General features: G+C 39.5%; 1 protein-coding gene across 19 annotated transcripts in view; it reads right to left on the bottom strand.

Moving 5' to 3' along the window:
- The window catches only part of LOC121856933 (trichohyalin-like), a 78,292-nt gene extending 59,757 nt beyond the window's left edge, over positions 1 to 18,535 (bottom strand). For 11 of the 19 annotated variants that reach the window (XM_042352700.1, XM_042352709.1, XM_042352694.1 and 8 more), the window contains exons 1-5: positions 18,425 to 18,535; positions 14,780 to 14,932; positions 10,751 to 10,867; positions 6,322 to 6,354; positions 193 to 289 (exon numbers count right to left, since the gene is read on the bottom strand). In XM_042352700.1, the coding sequence (XP_042208634.1) occupies positions 193 to 289; positions 6,322 to 6,354; positions 10,751 to 10,867; positions 14,780 to 14,932; positions 18,425 to 18,487 (463 nt within the window). In that variant the 5' untranslated portion in view covers positions 18,488 to 18,535. The remainder of the gene's footprint in view (positions 1 to 192; positions 290 to 6,321; positions 6,355 to 10,750; positions 10,868 to 14,779; positions 14,933 to 18,424) is intronic. The other 8 variants (XM_042352708.1, XM_042352710.1, XM_042352711.1 and 5 more) reach the window with 3 other exon arrangements.
- Between the last annotated feature and the right edge of the window lie 1,098 nt (positions 18,536 to 19,633).

The following is a 19,633-nucleotide window of genomic DNA, read 5'->3' as shown; positions in this document are numbered from 1 at the left end:
TTTACAATTCCTTACTTCTGTTACACCCTGTACGTTTTATTTTTTCTAATATTTTTTTTCACATTTTAAAAGATAAACAATGAACGTGCGTGAATAAAATCTATAGACATCGAGAGTGAGAGAAAAAAAATATTGGAACATTGTTATTTATGATTTTGGGACCTTGGGGACAGAAGGGGGGGGGTAACTTACCTATTCCCTTCTGCTGCAGCATTTCCAATAATTTTTTTATACTCTCGTCTCTCGCTGCTAAAGTCTGTTTTTGGGTCTCTATTCTCAGCTCCAACTCCTGAAAAATGGGAGAAGTGTTAATACGGTTAACTTAAGATATGAGAGAGAGAGAGAGAGAGAGAGAGAGAGAGAGAGAGAGAGAAGCATCAGGCCATCAGCTAACCGAGACACAACTAAATTAACAAAATAAATAAATTAGTCATCTCTACAGTGCAATATTTGTACAAAGAATTATCTTAACCTGATCCACACACACACACACAGACACACACAGACACACACACACACAGGAGAATTGATCTATATATACTCAATGGACTAACCCACGTAAGGTGCGTTGAAGGAGGAGATTGAATGACAAATATTAATTCATGTAAAGCTTTGACCAGCCACGTTCAGGGGATTAACGTGCTATAACAAGGGTTGACAGGTAGGCACGATAATGGTTTTGGAAGGAACGAACAAAGACACACACAGACGCACACATACAGACAGACACAGACAGACAGACACACACACACAGGTTCTAAAATTCATATAGTGTAAACTTTGAACCCCTGAACTAATTCATTAACATGTCCGTAAATAGGAAAGTCTAGAATACTTGTTTCTATAAAGTTAGTCTCTTAAGATGGTGACTTTTAAGGAGACCGGAGATGACCGCCTCACTGAAGCACATCCATGTTTCTTGGGTTCCAACATTTTCTGTCATGCGGAATTCAGGCTGCGTTTAATGAGTGTTTCTTTAGTATTTTTAGGATCAATTAAACACGAAAATATACCTTAAATAACTAATTGTCATAAGGGTAAAAAGGTTTGCAAAATGGAAATGATTTAATTTATTTTTTATTTTTTAGAAACATTTATGAATTAAAATTTAATACATTTTCCATACAGTCTTTCGTGTGTTGTTTAATATCACTCATCTTCAAGTAGTCTAAGTCACCAGCCACGCCCGGTCATGTCATTAACTAACAACATCTACTGAGTACACACACACACCATCAGCCACTCACCACAGGGCCAACATTATCAAACATCATCACTGCAGGTATTTTCTCTCTGCATCAGTCAGCCCAATGAACACCTTTCCTGATTAAATGATTAAGATTTTTTCTGTCATGTTCCCTCCGGCCAGCTCACAACACGACCTCCTTACTGCACCCCCGGCCAGCTCACAACACGACCTCCTTACTGCACCCCCGGCCAGCTCACAACACGACCTCCTTACTGCACCCCCGACCAGCTCTGCTTGACCTCCCTTACTGCACCCCCAGCCAGCTCCTGGCACGACCTCCTTACTGCACCCCAGCCAGCTCACAACACGACCTCCATACTGCCCCAGCCAGCTCACAACACGACCTCCTTACTGCACCCCCGGCCAGCTCACAACACGACCTCCTTACTGCACCCCCGGCCAGCTCACAACACGACCTCCTTACTGCACCCCCGACCCACGTAATCAAGTACTCGAAGTAAACTCATCGTCTGAATTATTCTAGACCTTACAGCGCCTCCTGCCATACTTTCCTGGCCACAGCTCACCGCCTATGTTCCACACAAATAAGTTCACAGTATTTTCAGATATTCCAATACCTTTCGATCTTGATCTTTAACCTTCCCTCAATACTATTTTTCTCAGATAATATCAAATTTCGACAATGTCATCACCATGGGTATGCAATCGTTTAGTACCCGGATGATTGAGTAAACAAATTATCTTTAAAACCTGACATCTGACATTGATCTCTGTATTAATGAGGTGTTTAGGATACAGGGTAGTTTAAGGGTGTGTGTAATCATCAGGTGAAACAAACTCGATTGCCTACTCTTCACATGACCCAATTGACCCATTCCACAGTAAACTTTGACTTGACCTCAAATCACACCACGAAAGAAAAATCACATTGCCAGACAAACTCGATTGCCTACTCTTCACATGACCCAATTGACCCATTCCACAGTAAACTTTGACTTGACCTCAAATCACACCACGAAAGAAAAATCACATTGCCAGACTGACAGATACACGAACAAGGGTAAGCGTATATATCCCTCTTCCATTATTCTAGGGAAGGGAATAAAAAAAAAAAAAAAACAGACCTCGTGAGTGTGTGTTGTAGAGCATAAGATAATGGCGCGTGGCTCTGAAATGGTCAAAGTAATAAAAAGTTGGTAGAAGTTAGTTAAGGAGATGAACTTTCGTGGGTTTTATTAGATAAGGATGTGGTAACTTAATGTACACGGATATGAGGGAGTTTAGGGAGATAATTAAAACAAAAGGTATGAGACTTTAATTTAGATGAGAAGCCACATTTTATCCTCGTACATCACATCATATTCCGAAACAACACAGCCTAGGCAAGAGAAGCACAACCCAGCACAGCACAGAATAGTAGAGTCCAGCACAGCACACAACCTAGCACACCACAGTACAGCCCAGCACACAACCTAGCCCAGCACAGCCCAGCCCAGCCCAGCCAAGCACAACAGCCTCGGTGGTGCCCCAGACTCAGCGGGGCCAGTGCAGGAGGGTGTGCAGCTTTAGTCTTCTCACTTTACGACTCCCGATGTCTCGCTCGGGAACCGGCCTGCCTTCCTCCCCTGCCTGCCTCTCCTGCCTACCTTCCTCCCCTGCCTGCCTCTCCTGCCTACCTTCCTCCTCTGCCTGCCTCCCTGCCTTCCTTCCTTCCTTCTCTTCCTCGTCTGTCTGCCTTTCTCTCCGGCTTTCTCCCATATCTTCCTTCTCAGCATCCCCCCCACCCCGCCTTCATTCCTAGCCAGCCTGCCTCTTTGCCTGTCTCCCCCCGTCTTTCTCCCTTGCCAGCCTCTCCCTGTCTCTTTCCATCCCCTGTCTCCTTACCTCCTGTCCCTTCCGATCCCCTGCTAGCCTTTCCTCCCCTGCCAGCCTGACGTCTTCCCTGCTCTATTGAATCACTTCCCACAGAACTATATCTTTCCTGAGCCATGTTAATATATTACCTGCTGCGCCGAGCTACAGTATATCTTACCTGATAAACGCTTCAATATTCAAAAAAACAAAAAATAACATTACTAAACATTTTAACAGCACCAAGATTAATATTTCACGACCTTTTAAATACAGACACCAACATTATCAACTAAACATTTAATCATTCAACAAAACATTCACTCACCATTCAGAAAAAATCAACATTTATATTAACTTTCAATTATTAATATTTCTACAACATTTTAACTCAATTTAACGTCAACAAAACAAACACTAATAAACCTTAAAAACACTCCATCATTTTATATTTGAAGACAATTTATGTATCTCAAGTTTATTCGTATTTCTCTATTGACTTTTATCTATATTTACAGTATAATATCTTTCGTTAATGTTTAAAAACATATATATACATTATAATTTTGTATTCTTTGTCTAGTACAATATATAGTTAGATAATTATACGGGAAGTTTGTATTGACTGTACATAACATAACATACATACATACATACATACATACATACATACACAGGGAGATCTAGTTCTAGTCTCTCTCTCTCTCTCTCTCTCTCTCTCTCTCTCTCTCTCTCTCTCTCTCTCTCTCTCTCTCTCTCTCTCTTTTCCTCTGGTTCGTAGGATAATAATAATAATAATAATAATAATAATAATAATAATAATAATAATAATAATAATAATAATAATAATAATAATAATAATAATAATAATAATAATAAATTTACACCTTGTTAGAAAAGTGAATAATTTAAGTTTATTTTTCATTTTAAATTTTTTTTGAGATGCGTTAATAATGTTAATAAATCTTGACTTGTTTTGATTAAGAGTTTATTTATTTGTTTTTATTTTATTTATTTGTTTATTTATTTATTTTTTATTTGTTTTAGTTTTTTATTTATTGGTTTAGTTTATTTTGAATTTGTTAGTCAGCTTTATGAATGCCTTTCTTGACTGACTGACTGACTGAGTGTGTGATTGTCTGACTGAGTGACTAACTGGTTGACTGAGAATGTTTGAAAATGTTAAAGCAAGTTTGAAAATATTTGTGAATGTTTAAGAATGTCTAAGAATCTTTAAGAACGTCTAAGAATGTTAAAGAATGCTTAAGAATGACAACGAGAATGTTTGATCTTGTTAAAAAGGATCAAAAGTCTGGGTTTATAATGCTCACACGATTCCACTGTCTGGCGGCATCAAAGAGGTGTTGGATCGCCTTATGAAGAAGCAACCAAAGTGAAGTGTTTTTTTTTGTTTTAATTTGGTGACACACACACACACACACACACACACACACACACGGTACTATACACACATGAATGTATAACTAGCGGGTATGTATAGATATAATATATACATAACTGGTTCTATAGTTATATGTATACCAATATATATACGTCGGTATATATATTGCACTATAGATTATATAACAGAAACATATATATGAGGCCAAATATATAAAGTTTGGTATAAGAGTAGATATACCTGTTTAGTACCGGTATATATCTTGATACCTGGGCTAGTTTATTACACCAAGTAGATACAAGAATAAAAATAAAGATGGTGAGAGTGAGAAGAAGAAGAGGAGGAGGAGGAGGAGGAGGAGGAGGAGGAGGAGGAGGAGGAGGAGGAGGAGGAGGAGGAATAGGACGACAATAAAAACTTTAATTACAAATGAAAATAAATAACTTAGACAAATACTAGAGACTTAAAGAAGAAACATGAGAAATACGTAAAGATGAATAATTTTGGAAATAATGAAGACTATATTAAAAAAAAAAACACGAATAAAGACCCAAGAAAAACAAGAAATAAAAACCTCACCAAGATAAAAGATTAATGAACAACTTGATAAATATTGAATAAACAGAAGACAAATATAATAAATTGATAAATGGTATAAAAATTTTTTATAAAAGTGAAACACCGACAAAATTGAGATGAATTACCTAGTGATCAATGCCACATGACACACACACACACACACACACACATAATAAAGACGAATTACTTAGCAAATGAAAAGAAAATGAAAATAAGACGTAGAGACATAAATCGGATAAACGTGGAATAAATCAAGAGGAGAGAGAAGGTAAAAATAAAGATATGATAAGGGTTAAGGGGAGAAGGGAGGGGGTCTAAGAGTGGAGAACAAGGGTGAGAGTGGGAACAAGGGAGGGTGGGAGAGTGAGAACAAGGGGGGTCTAAGAGTGGGAACAAGGGAGGGTGGGAACAAGGGGGTCTAAGAATGGGAACAAGGGTAGAGTGGAACAAGGGAGGGTGGGAGAGGTGGGAACAAGGGAGGGTGGGAGAGTGGGAACAAGGGGGTCTAAGAGGGGAACAAGGGTAGAGAGTGGGGAACAAGGGTAGTGGGGAACAAGGGTGCAGGGGAACAAGGGAGGGTGGGAGAGTGGAAGGGGTCTAGAATGGGAACAAGGGTAAGAGTGGGAACAAGTGGTGTCTAAGAATGGGAACAAGGGTAAGAGTGGGAACAAGGGAGGGTGAGAGAGTGGGAACAAGGGTAGGCTGTATGAGTGGGAACAGGGGAAGGGAGTAAGAGTAGGAACAGGGGTGAGAGTGGGAACAAGGGAGGGTGAGAGAGTGAAAACAAGGGGGAGGGTGTAAGAGTGGGAACAAGGGTGAGAGTGGGAACAAGGGTAAGAGTGGGAACAAGGGTAAGAGTGGGAACAAGGGAGAGAGTGGGAACAGGGGTAAGAGTGGGAACAAGGGAGGTGACAACACTACCGTCAACTCGCTACTAAGAGTACAGAAGGCTAGTAAGCGCTCTACTAACACAGAAGCCGTCCACTTACTCCTCCTCACGGGCCATGAGGACAGGTCTTGTATTCTGTGAGGCCTCGTGTATACTTGATCCCTTGTATTATGTATATATATATGTGTGTGTTTTATACTGTATACATGTATAGAGTATGCGACATATATATACATAATGAGACCAAGATAAATATCACTACAGGTGCAGGTGATGATAATAATAAGTGCAGATTATACATTTACACAACAAGACAATCGCCCACAACATTAAGCTGAGGTAAAGCCACACTTGCTGTCACTTCACCACACTATCGCACACGCGTCTTACCAGTGACAAGCGATTTCTCATAGTCCATAACTCCTGCAACATAAGCAGAAGTGAAACATGCAATTAGTAAGCTTTAAATAATCTGCAACCGGGCATGGCTGTAATCACTGTAACGTTACTCAAAGATGGTTGAAATCCAATTTCTGTATCTCATGTTAAGTTGAAAAAGACTGCAAGTAAACATTCAAGTTTTTGCCTCAGAAACTTCAAGTTTCGAAAGTTATTCCAATTTGCAAATTAAGTGACTTTAATTTCTTCATAATTTGGTTGCCCAAAGTCACTGTAATTAGATTTTTTTTACAAATATTAAGAAGCATAATTCCTTCAGTCTTTGTTGAACCTCAACCTAATAGTCAGTCGCCAATGTGGCTTTACATAAAAACTGTCATAAAAAGTTTTTAATACGTAAAGCAACAGAATACTCATAAGTGGGGTCCAGTTGTGCACTGCCGCTCTTGAGCTCCACTTTAACAAGAATTTGGTCGTGTCCATCACGTTACGTGGCCACATGAATTATGTTAATAAGAATTAGAGTCAGAGCTCTTAATGTATTCACTCAGCAACTTTACTGAAAAACTGGCAATAAAACAGTTATAAAACTGAGTTAACGAGTGTACCACGTGAGGGCCTCGTATCACCACCATGGATGGTTCTTCAAGATTAGTATCACAAATTGAAAATGCTAGACATTAATATATTCATGATACAATATGACAATCCGCACAAGGATATTGCCAATCATGTTTTTGGAAATACACAACTGTCCATTACATATTGTTGTTACATGTAAAACACCAAGTACATGTTGCCTCACAGCACCAGGTAGGGGGAGTGTGGTGACACATGAGGTACAACGGATGATCAGATGAAGCGTCTCACAGGTGGTGTTGAGGGTTCACAGGTGTTGTGTGGGGGGGTCGACTCAGATAACAGACGGAGAGACAGATCCATCCATGCTGACCTTTCAACCAAGAGCCCAAGGAAGAAACTCCAGTGTTAATTCCAGGTAGACACTGTCACAGGTAGAGGGAGAGTCATGCTAACACAACAAACTCAGGCAACAGGAGAGTTAGACTCGTTCCTCGTGTGGCCAGAGCAGCGAGCAACACTCAACCAGCCCAGGTGTGGACAAACACACACACACACACACGTATTGGACTGGAAACATTCAATCACTCAGTCGACAACAGTCAAGAACAAAACATGTCAATAATTATCCATACTTACTGGATTGGAAATTCTCACTCGATTGGCGACAGTCAAAAGCAGATTGGTTATATACTAATCCATGCTTACTGGATTGGAAACGCTCAATCACTCGATCGGAGACAGTCAAAGCGGTATGGTCGCTAATCCATACTTAACAGATTGGAAGATGCTACTCATTCGATCGGCGACAATCAACAACAAGTAGGCCACAAATCCATACGCAGTGGATTAGAAGAGTCACCCAATCAGCAACACACAAACAGAAGACTGCTAATCCTTGCAGTCACCTTAGGATGACTTATGGCTTGTGGTGTACGGTACGCGAGGAAGGAGGGAGGGAGGGAAGGAAGGAGAGAGGGAAGGAAGGAGACAGAGGGAAGGAATGAAGGAAGGAAGGAGGGAAGGAAGGAGGTAGATCAGAGGTTTAGGGAGAGTACTTTACAAGACACACACACACACACACACACACACACACACACACACACACACACACGCACAGTATGGTTTCCTCTTTCCCTATTATATAATCCCCAAAACAGATAAACAGGCCCATAGACAGACAGACAGACAGGCAGGCAGACACAGAGACAGATACATTTAGTTCCTTTCATATACAACCAGTCAGCACCAGGGCCAGACGTCCACTAGAGGAGACAGTAAGGGTGTGTTACAAAGTCTCCGTTATGACATAATTACTCAACTTCCTACATTACCAAGTTAAGAATACTTTAAGGAGCAGAAAACTTGTAAACTGACAACGCAACACTTAACTGACAACCCAACACTGACAACGCAACACTAAACTGACAACGCGACACTTAACTGACAACCCAACACTGACAACGCAACACTAAACTGACAACGCGACACTTAACTGACAACGCAGCACTTAACTGACAACGCAGCACTTAACTGACAACGCAACACTAAACTGACAACCCAACACTGACAACGCAACACTATACTCACAACGCAACACTATACCGAGAACGCAACACAACTGACAACGCAACACTTATATAGATTAACGAAAAAGGAAAAAAAAATATCCAGTGATGAATATAAATGATGATGTTTGAAAGACAAAGAAGACACTTACATGTAGACACACTCACACTTACTACTGTAACCACTTCGGGGATTTAAGTTAATGAGCACAATTTCAGCACCTCAAACAACCACCATTTCAGCACCTCAAACAAGCACTATTTCAGCACCTCAAACAACCACCATTTCAGCACCTCAAACAACCACCATTTCAGCACCTCAAACAACCACCATTTCAGCACCTCAATCAACCACCATTTCAGCACCTCAAACAACCACCATTTCAGCACCTCAATCAACCACCATTTCAGCACCTCAAACAACCACCATTTCAGTACCTCAATCAACCACCATTTCAGCACCTCAAACAAGCACTATTTCAGCACCTCATAAGACAGGAGTCACCAACAGAGAGGGAAATTTAACCCAACTTAGACACTGTGCACTTTGATGAGGGAAAAAACAAGAGAGTTCCCAGGAAGACTTAAAAGGCTTGAAGGAGAGAGAGAGGCCTGACAATGTTTACATGCACCAAACTAGATCCAACAACAACATGTAAATCCCAACTTCCATACGTTTATTTACTCTAATAAATAAATAAACCTTTTGGCACTTGGAAACGTTTAAGATACACCATTATTATCACCAGAGGAACAATGTTTATTAGGTTTATTATACGTAACACACAGACAGACATTACAATTTACAAATACCTGTAAATGATTTCTGTGTTGATATACTGTGGATTAATACATTATTTACCGTTTATTTACTTTTTATCCTATTTATCGTCTTTCATTCTTGTTTACATTCTTGTGATACTTTTTAATCACATACACATAATACCAAGACTACCTTCTTGACTACCAAAACAAACATTTATATTCTTCAAAGGGACGAGTTTAGGGGGTTTTTTTTAAGGTGGCGTGGCATTATTTCTTTAGGTATCTTACACGCACGCACACACACACACACACACACACATACACACACACACACACACTTATTATTTCCTCTACATACATACGTACACATACATATAGGCTTCAAAACTGCATACTATCTATTAAGAACTTTTAAACTGGTTCCTTAAGACTTACCATACCTCTATCTCACTTCTTGCAACTTTCACGCTCTTAAAAGCTACAGTTCATACTATAAACACATATCTCGTCTTCTACAAAAACAAAGAGCTATTTTTTTTTCATTCTGAGGATCTAAAAAAAATATATATCAATGAAGGCAGAAAAAAACGTTTGTGTTAATAAAAAAATAAAACTTAAAGAAAGTTCTTCGTCAACAGAAAAATAAAATTAATTTATTTTTTTGGACATCGGAAGGAAAAAAAGTTATCATTTGACTCCTTGAAGTTTGAATTCACCATGAAACAAAATGACTTCAAAATACTGTACTATCACATGACAAAGTTCCTTTCTATATCTCCTTGAACTACACGCGTACAACTTTACTATAATCCTACAAGATATACTAAATACGATTTACAATCCTATTAAATCCACTACAATTCTACAAGATAAATTAACTTACAATTGTCTAAATTTCACTCCATAATCCTACTACAGGAAATACAAAATTCGCTTTTAAATCCTGTTAATTCACTCTATAATAAATTTACTACAAGATTATACAAAACGTACTTAAAATACACTACCAAGTCTACTATAACATACATTAATATACACCGCCATACTCCTCTCAATCACTGTCAACAATGTTATATGTACAGGTAAGATGGGTGACCTACAGCACACCTGGGAGTTAGTTCATCAACGATCCACACTACGAGGAGGAACTACTTCATGACTATAGCATTAACTCTATTATATAATTATTATGCTTCATCAATCTCAATAAACCCCGATTCTCAGAGACCTGTACGTTACCTTCCCCCTACTCCTAGTCACTGGGGATGTGAGAATGTTTTGAGTAGCTCCATTTAGCCAGCGCCATAATAATGAAGGCTGTTTAACTGGTGCCATTATTCCCCTTAAAGGTCTTATCGTAATTGATGGATAGTCTCTCCTCTCCCCCACCCCCCAGCTTCTAAGGTAACTAGAGGTGCGTGGGATTATCTCGTAGTTACATCGAAGGGGGAACCGATCTTACGAATCTCTGAGAATCCGGGCGTTTGTGTATGTTATCTCGTACGAACCTTGACGGCCTCCCGTAAGATGCACACCTCGCGGTTTAAGCGATCGTTTTCCGTGATGAGGGAGTCGTGCGTGCCCAGCTGACCCTGCACCTCTTTGGCACACCGCCTCTCTGTTTGCTACAAACAACCCACCACCAAACTTTCAGCCACAAGTTCACTCTAGATTTTTTTTGTTTTTGTTTTTTTTTAGTGCTAACGGAGAAGCTACTACACACCACTCAGCGAGGGCGACTACATCTTAAGGGATTAGATCAACCTTGTCTCTCAAGAATGTTAATAATACAAAACTTATTATTTATAATACATTAATTTACATTGAAATTTTTATACATCTAAATCATAAACCGTGAGGACTATAATCTATATAGCAATTTATATAGAACTGAAAGGTTTATATACACAATCATTTCAGCTACTCTCCAAAACCTTCTGGTGTTACAGACTGACTCAACCACTTCCATGCTGATCGACCATGACACTGTTGGTGATAAGAAGCCACAGATGAACCCCTTAATAAATACCAAGATAAAGTTTCAAAGTTATAAAATCCTTAATACTTTGATACTTTGTGGTATTTACATCAGCCAAGTTACTCTCGGGGTTCAGAAACAGCTTCGAGACTCTCCAACACCGAGTCATCGATACAGCACATTAAGGTCAGGATTCACAAAGGTTCCTAAGATAAATATCACCCTTGACTTAAGACGTAAGACTGTACATTATTGACTTAACCAAAACACAACATCTCAAAATAGCAAAAAATAATTCCAATGAAAAATTACCTTAAATAGATACGTTCTCCTTAACACCACTTATGGGATAATACTAAGATAATAAATTCCAATAATTCTGCATCTCAATAGTGAACAAAAAATTCTCATCAAGGCAAAATCTGGGTATATATAATTTCAATGATATTCTGGGGTATTATCTTACTCATTAGTTTAAGTCCAATAGTTTAAGTCATTCTCACATAATTACCTACTAGGAATATTCACTGTAGGAACCATTGATGAATTTTCCCTTCGTATATTCCTTGAGAGACATTGTTCCTGCCATTATGTGCCCTTAAGTAACAATATAATGTGCCCTTAAGTAACAATATAATGTGCCCTTAAGTAACAATATAATGTACCCTTAAGTAACAATATAATGTAACCTTAAGTAACAATATAATGTACCCTTAAGTAACAATATAATATGCCCTTAAGTAACAATATAACGTGCCCTTAAGTAACAAAATAATGTAACCTTAAGTAACAATATAACGTGCCCTTAAGTAACAATATAATGTACCCTTAAGTAACAATATAATGCGCCCTTAAGTAACAATATAATGTACCCTTAAGTAACAATATAATGTGCCCTTAAGTAACAAAATAATGTAACCTTAAGTAACAATATAAACACTAAAAGTAAATATATATATATATATATATATAAAATACACACACTGTTCACTTACAAACATAAAAATAAATAATAATAAACTTACAAATATAAACCAACTTAAGAGGAAGAAAGAGAAGTGTGTCAGAAGAACACTATTAGAGCCCCTTCAAGGTTACGGCATATCAACAACTTACCTCCCGTCTTTCATTACACAGAAAGATCACTTGCATACTATAAGAAACGTGAAGAGAATGACCAGGTGTGTTAAAGTGTGTGGGAGGTGTGTGGGAGAAGGTTTGTGTTAAAGTGTGTGAGGGGAGGTGTGTTAAGGTGTGTGGGACAAGGTGTGTTAAGGTATGTGGGACAAGGTGTGTTAAGGTGTGTGGGAGGTACGTGGGGAAAGGTGTGTTAAGGTGGGTGTGTTAAGGTGTGTGTGTGTGTGTGACAAGGCGTGTTAAGGTGTGTGGGAGGTGTGTGGGACAAGGTGTGTTAAGGTATGTTGGACAAGGTGTGTTAAGGTATGTGGGACAAGGTGTGTTAAGGTATGTGGGACAAGGTGTGTTAAGGTATGTGGGACAAGGTGTGTTAAGGTATGTGGGACAAGGTGTGTTAAGGTATGTGGGATGTGTGTTCAGGTGTGTTAAGGTGTGAGCGAGAAGGTGTGGCAAGGTGTGTTAAGGTGTATTCTTGACAGTAATTTATCACGTCACACACACACATTCTTTTTAACATATCAAGTGAGTTTTGTTATGTTAGTCTCATGTGAAGTTTATGTGATGGTGGGGGGGGCGGTTGAATCTCCCCTGGTGTCACTATATTGTAATCAATCACTGTTAGTCCTTCATATATCATTAACTTCACCATATTATCACTATCAATTCGTTTATACATCACTATCATCAATTCTTAACATATATATATATACATAACATCACCATCACCAACTCCACACAGACACACACACACACCATAACCACCACCACCATAACCACCACCACCATAACCACCACCATCACCACCACCACCACCACCACCACCCACATGCTGCAAATCTTAACACTCGAACATGACAAAAATTACCCAAATCCCACTGTGTTGTGTCATAGGGCCTTATGTACCATGATATGTACGAGTATCCTATTATATCCGGTTATACTCTCAAATATGTCTATATCCTGGGACTATATCCTCTCCTGGTATATTCAAAGCATATTTATACTCTCATAAAGTGTGTTGTTGTTGTTGTTGTTGTTTGTTTGGTTGCTCTTAAATAAACTGTTGTGTACTTTGTTGAATATATTGTACTGTTATTACCTTCTGACATATATATATATACACCTTGCTGCCCACTTCTTCTTGTACACTGCTACCCACTTTCCCTCACACGCCAGGACATAAAACGTACTATATCATTAACCCTCATTGCCTTATCACCCCTCATAACACACACACTTAACACAATCTACCCACATTAACCTGTACCTCTAACTAATAACTCTAAGGTTAATGACCAAAACATGTGACTCACTACGACTCATACACAGCCTGTTCACCCTGGCTCATAATTAATTACTCACTTACATATACCAGGTGCATGGGGACTTTTCGATCTTTCTATAACTCATAACAATCCTCTGACACACATTACATATCTCATTCATTCACTGGATCGTCTTTCACACCTGTCTAATTCTAGTGATAATTTACCACACCTTATCTACTAAGTACCTGATCAAGAGGCTGCCCTTTTGAATATCACCAAAAAGTCAGGTGTTATGATAATGTCTACTCAAAGGTGTGTTATATTAGATCAATATATATAGTCTATCTTTTTCTTATCAGTAAACATTGGCGATATTAATAGGGCAAGCCATCAAGGTTAAACCAAACACAAATAACTATGATTCTCATATATTCAGATGGTCTTGTGTACCAGAGATTTTGACGGGACAAAAAACCTTGCCTGAACTTTACAACATAACTAAGACATACGAGAGATAGATCTTAATGAGGTCTTCCCTACCTGACATACGTGAGGTTAGCAGGTATGATTGTGGGTAGTCTACTTGAGAAGATGAATTTTTAACGAGAATAACGTGAAAGAGAAAAAAAAAAGTAAGTGTGTAGCTTATCTAACACTCTCTCTCTCTCTCTCTCTCTCTCTCTCTCTCTCTCTCTCTCTCTCATTAATAATAGAATCTGGGTAAGTGGGCAGACTGACACTGAGAGTAAACAGTTGGTGGGCAGCTTACTTGATACGGTGAAAGAAAATGGTTGGTGGGCAGCTTATCTAAATGCGTTAAAAGAATGTGATTAGTGGGCAGCCTGATTGACACTGAAAGAAAATTGTGGGTGTGCAGTTTAGTTGATATGGTGAAAGAAAATGGTTCGTGTATAACTTATTTCACACGGTAAAAGAAATACGGTTAAGTGAGAAACATGAGCGAATAAGGTTGGTGAGCTACATACAACTGCCGTGTGGACATACTACTTGAGATAGTGATATATATATAAAGTGACTAACAAAATGACAAAGAAAATGGATGGTGGGCAGCCAATGTAAGATGGTGAGAGAGAATGGTTGGAGGGACGCCTAGGACACACGGTGAGTGAGGTAGGGCAGTATTGGCAGCTCACCTTGATGGTCTCCCTCAGGATGGCCACTTCACGGTTGAGGTGGTCGTTCTCGGTGGACAGGTTCTCCAGCTGGCTCTGCACCTCCACGCTGAGGCCCCGAGTCTTCTGGTGCCGCAGCTCCTCCTCCAACTGACGCACCAACATCGCTTGTTTCTGCAAGGAGAACCGCAGTCCTTTAGTGCCCCTTCTTCCTCCCGGAGCTTGATGCTAGGCGCATCTACCTGTAAGCCGGTTTGGTAGCTACGTTAAGCTGGCAAAGTAACTAACACAAGTTTACATAAAGCTGGATTGTTTCTGCAAGGAGAACCACAGTCTTTTAGTGATACTCCCTCCTCCTCCTCCTCCTCCTCCGGTGATTCAAGCTGGATACATCTACAGTATCTAAAAGCTGGTGTAGCGGCCGTCCTCAAGGTGCTGCTGTACTGTAACTACCCAGCAAGTGACCCGCAAGCTGGCTCATATGTCCCGAAATCGCGCAGTCCGGCTAAAAGCTTGTCTGGAAACCAATCCGTAATACGGCTTGGTCTTCACCACTGAAGCTGGCGAGTTAGTTACTCCGCAGGCTGGTGGGGCCGATACCCTGGAGACCATTTAATAGTTACCCTGCCAGCAAATTGAGTAATTAATTCACACGGCGGCTTGATAGCTATCCAGCAAGCCGGTACATTAAACACTCCACACGCCGGCTGGACTGGTAATTATCCCGACAGTTGGCTTAAGGATGGCCTGGCAGTTACTTCACAAACCAGCTTGTTGGACAGATAGACTGTAATGATCCTACAGGCGCTATAGCGGCTACTACATAAACCATCTAGGAAGTTAATGCACAAAGTAGCTCAACAACCATCCATGAACCAGTCTGGTAATTATCACACACGTCACCTCGACACACACACACACACACTCCTCTAACTGTCTCAGTAGTGGCTTCACCTCACAAGACTGTTTGGTAGCTGTCACACCCGGCTGTTTAGGAACCACAAGAGTGAAGTAGTACATCACTGAGGCACTGTCGACCAGGTGTTTGTGGCAGCCAGATATATAACAACAGTGAGGCAGGTCAGCAGAGCCTTCACTTGACGCATTCCAGTGATCGTAACAAGTTCGACCCACAAAATATACATTCAATTTTGGGTTCGTACTCTAAGTTTATTTTTTCCCGCAACTAAGAATGAGAAATAACATCTTGGTTACGATAAAATCACAGTGCAATTATGACCCAATTAGCCATATTATAATTTATCGCAAAGTATCTCAAGTGAAAACCTAAGAATCGTTTTCAAATCCCCGGATAAGAGAAAAAGTTTACGATTTTTTTTGAGAACAATGACGTATTACATATCAGTGCTCAAATATTACAAAATTTTATAATAACATACGTAATTCCTCTTACTGCCATTGGTCAATTTAAGAACATTTACGTCATTAATTCGGCAAAATGTAGTTGATGGTTTAGAAGCTCAGAGTGTCCATGAAGCGAGGTTGTATGACATGAGACAAGACCTGATAGTCACAAGGTGAACCAAGGTGTACTGTGGCCTGGCATAACTCAGGAGTCTAGTTCACAGCTGACTGACACTCGTACAGTATATGGCTACTTCAGTGAGAAACATAAAAGCGTTTGTACCCAGTGAGAAACATAGCACGTACTGACGGTGAGGAACAGACTGGCCATGACCATCCCACTGAGAAATATACACTGGTTACTCTCAAGTGAGGAACGTAATGGTATCTCTTGGGAAATACACTGATCGGAACTAAAAGAAGTATAGTGATAACTCTCACTAAAACTTAAAGAGTGATAATTCTCAGTGAAATTCAGCAGTAGTTCCCTGAGAGAGACACACGGTGAGAACTCCCACTGGAGACACAACAACATCTCTACACGCTTTCATTGCTTTTATTACAGAGCAAGACGAAGCGATAGATAGAGAGAGAGATGCGGAGGACAACACTGACAAGGGGTGATAAAAGAAGGGAGGGTGCAAAGAAGAAAGGAGAGAGAGACTAAACAACACTAAGGCGAAAGTCTAAACTAATATACAAAAGCAACACAGATAAAAGAGAAGAGACAATCAGAGTAAAGAGAGACTATACACATAAACGGAGACACATAAGAAGAAGGGAACAAGAGAATTGACAATAAACAGGATAATACATAGATATACAGAAGGTCGACTATAGAAAATGAGGCATGGCAAAGAAAACGTGAGGTAGCATTGCAAAGAAAATGGGAGACAGGATGATGAACAAAGAAAATGGGAGGCAGCTTAACAAAGAAAATGGGAGGCAAGATAATAAACAAACACAACATAATGCCAGATAACAAAGAAAAAAACAAGAAACGCAATAACGAAAAAAAAGATACAAAAAAAACCCAGCAGAAACGACGAATAAAAGAAGTGAAATTAAATAACAAGAGATAAACCCAGTTAGGAAAAATGGTCAACACGAATGAAAAACCTAACATGGTCTTGCAAAGGTTAAAAAAATATAACAGAGGAGGGTAAATGTTTGAGAGAGAGAGATTGTCTAGAAAAGCATTACGGTTCCGGTTTAGTCAAGAAATTTATGATATTAAGGTTTTTAAAAGGTCAAAATACAACCAATCAAACCTAACTTAACTTAACCAAACTTAACTTAAATACTGAAATATGTTAAAATCATTAGGTTAAGTTGGATGGACAGGTTAGGTTAGATTAAGCTCAACAGGAGAGGAAAGTTTAAATTAGGGATTATAGGTTAGGTAAATATATCAAGTTAGGTTAAGTTTACATTAGGTTAAGTTTACGTTAAATTGGTAGTTAAGTTAGGTAATTTTAGGGAATTTTAGGTAGATAGGTTAGGCTAGGTTAGGCTAGGTTAGGTTAGGTTAGGTTAGGCTAGGTAAGTTAAACAGGTTGATTGGTGAATTTAGCTAATTTAAAAAGTTAGAAAATTTTCACTAAAATATGAAATTGAAAAAAAAAATTACCAAAATTTAACTAAAAAAAAAACAAGAAAAAAAAACAAAATTAAGAAGTACAATCGACTGTGACTCTGAGTTAGACAATTATTGAAAAGTTAATTACGGTGGTCATAATCTAGTTTTTAGAGGACAACAATTAAAGAAAACTGTGAAATTTGAGAGAGAGAGATAGCAGAACGTAAAAACAGTAAAGGAGAAGATTAAAAAGATATCTCGAATCTGGAGAAAAACGACAGAAAAATAAAACCAAATAAATCGAGGAAATGCTACGAAAGACTGAAGAACCTGACGAAGATGTAAAACAGAGGTGGATGATGCTGAGGGAGTGAGACAAATGATAAAGAAGGAAGAGGAGAAGACACACACATTGTATACAGAGATTAATAATTGGTTAGATGTTCTACTGATCCAGAGAGAGACGTAGATACAGAAAATAAAATCTTGCTGAAAATGCCAATAGAAATAAAGAAGACATGAAAGAAAGGGCTCAATAACAAACATGTGAAGTGAGAAACACAGCAGAGAGAGAGAGAAAAATTACAGGAATCTTAAATAAATATAGAAAGCGAAAGAGAAAGTGCAGGAATTTCCAGAAAAATAAAAAAAGTAACAAATTCCAATAACGGGTAGTTGAGGAAGGAGAGAGAGACTCGAGGCGGAGGTCTGGGTCACTGCACCTCCAGGCTGGGGCCGAGGTTCTTGTGGTGCCGCAGTTCCTCCTCCAGCTGCCACACCAGCATCGCTTGTTTCTGTGGAAGACGGAGAAGGTGGAGTTAGTGGCAAGCTGCAAGGGGACGAGCCAGGGCAGCATTGTTGCCCACTGTCAGAGTAAACAATGTGGCCAGCTGTCAGAGTAAACAGTGTGTGGCCCACTGTCAGGGTAGTAGGAACAGTTTGGCCAGCTGTCAGTGTAACCAGTGTGAGGTCTTCACAGGGTCCCCAGTAAAGTTTCAAGAGGTGGAGAGTTAAGCAGTGTAACAATGGTCCTCGTGTTGTCACTGATCAGGGTGTTCACTTGCATGTACAGTACTTCCTCGCAGGGTAAAGATCAACAGTGTGTACAGGTCCTCAAGCTGTCAAAGTCTGGGGGTATGAACATCATCTACCGTGGTGAGTGTGGAGGAGTGTACGGGCATAACACAATGTGCAATGAATGAACAGCAGCAGGTCATGGGAGAACAGCTCAATATACCCCAGATGCTGCTACCTGTTTGTGTACCTGAGATATTAATTATCCTCTATGTACAAATGTCTATAAAACCCGTTCTATTTTATGTAATGAAAGATTCCTCTGATGTAATTTATTTCCAATCTGAATGTCCATTATTTTGTTTTTTCTCTGAGTTAACTAGTGTTTTTATTTTTGAGCAAATCCTGTAATAATTGTGTTAGTTATTCTGTGAGTCATCCCTCTTATGAGTCTTTCTTTATGAGTTAAACCTCCTATGATAATATTTTCCTCTATGTGAATCAGTGGTAATTTCTTCTTTTTTTTATCCATATCAGTAACTCCCGTCTTGAAGGATTATATTTCCCTTTGTTGGTATGTTTAGCTCTACGTGACCCTGTGACTCAAGACAGCTGGTCGTTGTGAGGGTAAAGTTGCTCTCGGTGTTGGGTGGGGGGTTGTGGGCCTCCTCCAGGTGTGAAGTATAGCTAATCGTGGAGGTAAACTGAAGGTGACATACGTGTACATGCTATAGTAGGTGTGTCAAACTTTGTACTGGTGAAGTTAAAGGAAGGAAGAGGGGCAGGGGAGGAGGATTAGGTGACTGTATACTATAATCAACATGAGTGGAGACTATTTATGCCACATGTTAGGGGGAGACTACATGCTAACTAACGTAAATCATGACACATCTTTACTAAACTAGTCAACTCCCTGG

This window comes from Homarus americanus, unplaced genomic scaffold, assembly GCF_018991925.1.
Source record: "Homarus americanus isolate GMGI-L3 unplaced genomic scaffold, GMGI_Hamer_2.0 scaffold44060, whole genome shotgun sequence".
Classification (NCBI taxonomy): Eukaryota; Metazoa; Arthropoda; class Malacostraca; order Decapoda; family Nephropidae; genus Homarus; species Homarus americanus.
The sequence above is the reverse complement of the archived record's forward strand: the minus strand, read 5'-3'. Positions and strand labels throughout refer to the sequence as shown.